This window comes from Protobothrops mucrosquamatus, unplaced genomic scaffold, assembly GCF_001527695.2.
Source record: "Protobothrops mucrosquamatus isolate PMUCROS unplaced genomic scaffold, P.Mucros_1.0 scaffold550, whole genome shotgun sequence".
In the NCBI taxonomy this organism is placed as follows: Eukaryota; Metazoa; Chordata; class Lepidosauria; order Squamata; family Viperidae; genus Protobothrops; species Protobothrops mucrosquamatus.
The window spans coordinates 436688-443530 of NW_015386854.1; the positions used below are offsets into that span (position 1 = coordinate 436688).

Sequence of the window (6843 nt, forward strand, 5' to 3'; positions counted from 1 at the left end):
CAGGTTAAGTTCATTTTTTAAAATAGGTATCATCTGGAATAGAAAAAGAAACTTAGGTAAAATGTTCATTTTAATGGCCGCAATGCGACCCAGCAAAGAAAAATGAAGTTTTTTCCACATTGATAAGTCTTTTTGTACTGATCTCCACAATTTTTCATAATTATTCTGGTAGAGTTTCATATTAGAGGAGGACAAGAAACAGATGAATCAATCTGTTTCTGTCTGTGTCAGAGGTCTGCTCACTTGTACTTCTGTTTCTTATCACTTCCAAATTAATTTTCATATTTAAATATGGTTTTTAAAATATTTCCCTCTAAAATGTGGGGGTTTTTTTGTTCTCAACTTTCTAAATTAATATAAGCCTTAATCATGATCTTTGAATAAGTTTCTAGTGTGATGGCAAAACTATAACTGTGTTTCTTGGCAAAAAAACAAATTAAGCCAGAATGACAACAAAATACTGTCAAATGACATTTTCTTCTTATTTGTACTTCATAACTGCAGTTCCCAGCTTTATCAGCTGGAGACTGAATAGACAGCAATACAACCCTGTTCTTGTGTCCCAAATTATCTGAAATTCCTGGAATTTTGAAAAAAGGAACATCCTTTTTAGCTTCATAATTTTATTTCCTAGTTGGATATTTTTTTGATGCCAGCTAGGAAATACAATGTTGTTGTTTTGGCAAGTAAACATTATTTTTGAAATTTGCACACACATCCCTGGTTGGTATCTTTTTCCCCAAACATATAATTGTTTCTCCAAGAACTATTTCTCAAAAAGCTAAAGGGGAAAATCAAAAGAACAATTTCTTTTAGTTCAGGAAACAGATTTGGTTAAATTAGAGTTAGCCAACTGAAATAAATTAAACTTAATACGACATAATAATTTTATCATGTCAAAGGATGAATACATCTGGAAAAAAATTCTTAATATAAAATTTACTGGATATTTGTGATTTTCTGTTTAGCTTCTATTTGAATGAAAATGGGGTCACTCTTCTTTTAGAATTCATATACTATGAAATTTCAGATTAGTTAAAAGAATAAAAGGATAAAATCAGATAGACAAAATGATTGGTCACATTATAAATATTTTGCATGTAGTTTCAATTTACTCTCTAGCTTCTTAAAATACCTCTTCATTTGGAAAATGTAACACTTTTCCTACTTGAAATTTCATTCTAAACCTGATCTGAAACATATGAATCAAGCTTTGAAATAAAGCTTTCAAAACTATTTTGCCTACAGTTTTACCTTGTTCACTATCATCTTCATTCCCCTAGATTAAGGATAAAATTCAGTAACTACAGGATTTTTTTTTCTTTAATGATTTTGATACTCTACTTAAGTTTAAAGGTGTCAGCCTGTTATATACATGTCACACTATGATGTCTCTTAGAGTTCTGAAATGTCATTAGATTTAGTGTAATAATTCCTCTGCTTGTTTAAAAATTGAGAAATGTTCTTTATTCAGAAATATGAACCTATGTTAACATGTGTTTTGTATCAGTATAACAGACAAGCCATTTAATCATTAGACAATTTATACAATGCAATGCAATCCACTAAAAAAAAAAGCTTCTTAGAAGTGAAATTATATTGTGTTCATACAATTTAGGCAAAAGCGACCATCACCTAGGCATAAATCAAAGTTGTCTGAATGTTCATTGTGACTGATCACAGAACACATATTGTATTGGACTGCTAAAAAGCATCTACTGGAATAAAATGTCTCCTTATGCAGGAGTATTTATTCAATACATATAGTATTTTCATATTTTTAGTCTCCTAAATTCCTGGCAGCAGTGTCCTAATTAATGCTCAAAGGATAGTTTGATATTTTTGGCAAACGCCCATGAGGCATACAAGAAAGAAACAGTAATTATTGTTTTGCTGTCAGCAATACTTTAAGGAAGTGCAGAAGCTTCTTTTTGAAAAACCTTATAGACAGTAAGAATATCACTTGTAAGTCTTCATATGCATATGTTACTGCAGAAGCGGTATTAAATTGTTCCTTAATTACATGCAGCACTTGGCAAGAATGCTTAAAGTGTAACTATCTTTCTAAGGAGATTCAATACATATCAATAATAAGCACTTTCTTTAAAATACCTTAAACTAAAGATAATGAGAATCGATGGACTTTTCATTTGTTCAGTATCTTTAGAATTAAGATCCATTAATATGGGATCTCACTGAGATGTCTTAAAATTTTTGAAGATATAGTTTTAAAAAATCAAAGATTTTCAGTGCTGATTCCATTACTTTTCCTTGCTGTATTACTGAAGGTAAGCATGAATAATTTCCACTATGTTGATACAATCTAGTATTCTAAGTTCTTTATTAATTTTAAAGTTTTAATTCACCTTCTTATATCTTACTGTTTCTTTACAGACAGCTAACTAATTTTGATCTTTTCAGTTTGAACTATTAGTTAGAAACATTTAGGATTTCACATACCAGCCATTGTTCTGGACAGCTTCACAGGTTTTTGGTTCACATAGGGTTAGGATTAGTCTACATAGGAAGAATTAAATTAGGGGTAAAAGTGATATGTGTTCAGGTTTAGTGTATATTAAATGTATATATTGTACCAATATTATCTCTTCATTCAATATCACAATTTGGATAAAACCAGTCAATCAGCTTATTAACTTAATTGCCATTTGATAATTTCATATACATAATCAATTATTATAACATACATACAACATAATATGTCAGTCAGATAATACTCTGTATCTGATGTACATATAAGTATATAAGGGTCAGCCATACAAACTTTCTCATTTCCTAGAGGTTTTTTTAAAAAATACATAGGAATTTAATTTTATACAAAAGCAAATAATGAAGCATGTTCATTGGTCTCCCATTAAATACAACGTGAATCTTTTCAGTAGACTCTAAGTTGTAGAGTTATAAATCAATGAGCCAACATTTACTTATTTTATCCAAAATATCTAAGTTATTCTATCTTCTCTATTTCATTTTCCATACCTAAAATCTGCAGCATTCATGAATGTATGCACATTTAAAATAGGCAAAATTTGGTTGGAAAGTAAATTTTATATGAATTATCTTATTTAGGATCTAAAGGACTATACAGCTACTTCTATGGATCTGTGTTACATGATAAGATGTGCTTCTTTTCTATTATTTATTATGGAAGAAACTGAAGGAATTACAAAATTTGTATAAAATTTAGCCTTGAAGACTACTATTCAAAGCGGGGGAGGGGCAGGCCAGAGATTAAAAAATGTATTAACATCAACAATGTCTCCCAAAGTATTTATGATTATGATTATTAAATCTAAAATAGGTTTTTTAAAAATTGTTCTCATTTTTAAACCAGATTGACTTCCTAGAAATGGCCATCTACAATAGTTAGTTTGTCAGTTGAATGCCCCTTAATTAAACTGGATCTCTGATGAATGTGTGAGCAAACACTCACCATCCCACTGTGCCCACAACAATAGCAATGCAGTAATTACTAGTTATATTTATTTTCTTTCATTTCTTTTGGTTCCCTAAATTTGTTAAATGTTGCAATTTGCTATTCAACCCATTGCATCACCTCCTCAAAAAAGTAATGCAGTGATGTAATTTGTCAGGGGTCAGTAGAAAGGAGAGTAAAACAGAAATGCTATTAGGTTATTTGCCAAGCAACAGAGTTAGAGACAGTTGCAACAACATTCCAAGGAGTGACAGTTGACTGCAGCAACATTCCAAGGAGTGACAGTTGACTGCAGCCTATATAAGGGACTTGGTTATTTATTTCTGTTCTCTTTGCTGAAAACAATGTCTAGCTTAGATGTGATCCCTGTTTATGCATTTCACTCTTGAATCTTAGACCTTCAGACTTGCTGACAACCTTGACCTGGCTCTTGAACCCTGGACTAGCTTTACATGGCTGTTTTTCATTCTCCTCTTTGAAAAACACATTTGTAGGCAAGTCTTTGCTTTGTTTAACATATAAGACAGTATGAATTGATTGTTATGCCTGTTGCCTGAAAATGAAACTGATAATTTCTCAAGTAATAGTCTGAGTGTATGAGGTTGAAACTAGAAGCACTATATAATTAATCTGAATATGTAATCTTATAAATAACTTTGCTTGATGCATCTATTGTCTACTAATCTACTTAATTCTTCATTTTTACAGATACGTCAATTGTGAATCTGACTAATAGTTCTATTTTCTCTCTCCTCCATCACTCCTTCTTTTCCTCTCTTTGTCTCTTATTTTACTGCACTATTTGTTAATAACAATATTCACCAAAGTATGAATTTAGTCAATAAAACTCTTGTATCTGAATTCATTCTCCTTGGATTTCACACCATTCGTTCAATTGAGATTGTCATCTTCTTTGTTTTTTTCTTTGCATATGTATTAATTATTACAGGAAATGTCACATTAATTATATTAGTGGTGGTCAATCACCATCTTCAGTTGCCAATGTATTTTTTATTAGGTAACCTCTCATTCCTTGAACTTATGATCACGTCAACTGTAGTACCTAAAATGCTAATAAATATGATCACAGGGAAGAAGACAATCTCCTTTGTGGGGTGTCTTACCCAATCGTTTTTCTATTTTCTGATGGGATCAACTGAATTTTTTATATTGGCTGTCATGTCCATTGACCGTTATCTTGCAATTTGTTACCCATTGCGCTATGCTTTGATTATGAACAATAAGACTTGTTTCCAGTTTTTATTGGGGTCATGGGTTGGTGGTTTCATGATTATTTTAATTCCCAGCATTGTGACAGCTGGATTACCATTCTGTGGCCCAAATATTGTTAATCACTTCTTCTGTGACAGTGCACCTTTACTCAAATTGGTCTGTAGTGACACATCACTGGCTGAAATTATTGATTTTGGGACTTCTTGTATATTACTTTTGGGATCACTTTTTGTAACCACTGTATCTTACATGTATATTATTATTACTGTAATGAGAATACCTTCAGCACAAGGTCGTCAGAAAGCCTTCTCAACCTGTGTATCTCACATCACTGTGGTAACTCTATATTACGGGAGTTCTATATTTATTTATGTCCGCCCAACCAAAAAAAATGTGCTTGATTTTAACAAAATGGGCACTGTGCTGAACACAATAGTGACTCCCATGTTGAATCCTTTCATATACAGTCTTAGGAATGAGAAAGTGAAGGTTGGACTAAGAAATGTCCTAAAGTTATTCTTAAACACTGAAATGTTAAAAAATATAGACAAAGTCAAGAAATAGCAATAAAAAATCCAACACAGTACAGTAGCATAATGAACAATCTATTTCACAGTCTAATAATAATAATAATAATAATAATAATAATAATAATAATAATAATAATAATAATAATAATAATAATAAAGTTGGAAGGGGCCTTGGAGGTCATCTAGTCCAACCCCCTGCCCAGACAGGAAACCCTATACCATTTCAGACAAATGGCTGTCCAATCTCTTCTTAAAGACTTCCAGCGTTGGAGCATTCGCAGCTTCTGGAAGCAGGTTGTTCCACTGATTAATTATTCTAACTGTCAGGAAGTTTCTCCTTAGTTCTAGATTGCATCTATCTTTGGTTAGTTTCCATCCATTGCTTCTTGTCTTGCCTTCAGGTGCTTTGGAGAATAGCTTGACTCCTTCTTCTTTGTGGCAGCCCCCTCTCACAGTTACTACAATTGAGCAAGGTACCTCCTGAACTATACCTGTGCATTTGGTTTTTCTTGCCCAAATGTAGAACCTTACTTTTTTCACCATTGACTTTCATTTTGTTAGATAGTGCCCGATGTTCAAGTCTGTCAAGATCCTTCTGTATCTTAAGCCTAACTTCTGGAGTGTTGGCTATTCCTGCCAGCTTGGTGTTGCCTGCAAATTTGATGAGTTCCCATCTATCCCCTCATCCAAATCATTGATGAAGATGTTGAAGAGCACTGGACCCAGAACAGATCTCTGGGGCACCCCACTACTCACTTCCCTCCATGTAGATGCAGTTCCATTGAAGACTACATGCTGGGTACGGCCGGTCAGCCAGCTATGAATCCATCTAGTGGTGATGCTGTCTAACCCATATTTTTCTATCTTATCAAGTAGTAGGTTGTGATCTACTTTATCAAATGTCTTACTGAATTCCAAATAAATTATATCCACAGCATTCCTCTGGTCCACTAATTTTGTCACTTAGTCAAAGAATGCGATAATATTTGTCTGGCATGATCTATTTTTGACAAGCCCATTTTGGCTTTTGGTAATGACTTTGTTTGCCTGTAGGTGTTGGCTGATTCGTTGTTTGATTATCTTTTCCAGAATCTTCCCAGGTATTGAGGTCAGGCTGATAGGTCTGTAATTTCCTGGATCCATTTTTTTTCCTTTTTTGAAGATGGGAACTATATCAGCTTTTTTCCAATCCTCCAGTAGTTCCCCAGTGCTCCAGGATCTTTGAAAGATATTGTTCAGTGGTTCCGAGATCACATCTGCCAGTTCCTTGAGAACCTTGGGGTATAATCCATCTGACACAAAATGACACACATTGGGAGGTCTAGCTTTTATTTTATTTATTTATTCATTCAATTTAATCTGTTTTGTTTCATTACATGCTATTGGATCATACAGAGCTGATATAACTCAGGAGGGATTAATATTATTTTATTTTATTTATTTATTTATTAATTGCATTTATATCCCGCCCTTCTCCTTACGGACTCAGGGCGGCTGACAATTGAATAAAATACTAACATATATACATATACTTAATTAAAATTTGATTAAAACGAAATATTTAAATATGTCCAATTTAAAAGTAATTAAAACCCCCTTTAAAATCCCTCAGGCCAGTCCCGCTAG

The 6843-nt window shown here is 32.9% G+C and overlaps 1 protein-coding gene across 1 annotated transcript in view; it reads left to right on the top strand.

The window, feature by feature from the left end:
* The first annotated feature begins 4282 nt into the window (after positions 1 to 4282).
* Positions 4283 to 6843, top strand: part of LOC107288461 (olfactory receptor 6M1-like) — a 6144-nt gene continuing 3583 nt past the window's right edge. Inside the window, exon 1 of the mRNA XM_029284360.1 lies at positions 4283 to 5220. Coding sequence (XP_029140193.1) covers positions 4283 to 5220 — 938 coding nt within the window. The remainder of the gene's footprint in view (positions 5221 to 6843) is intronic.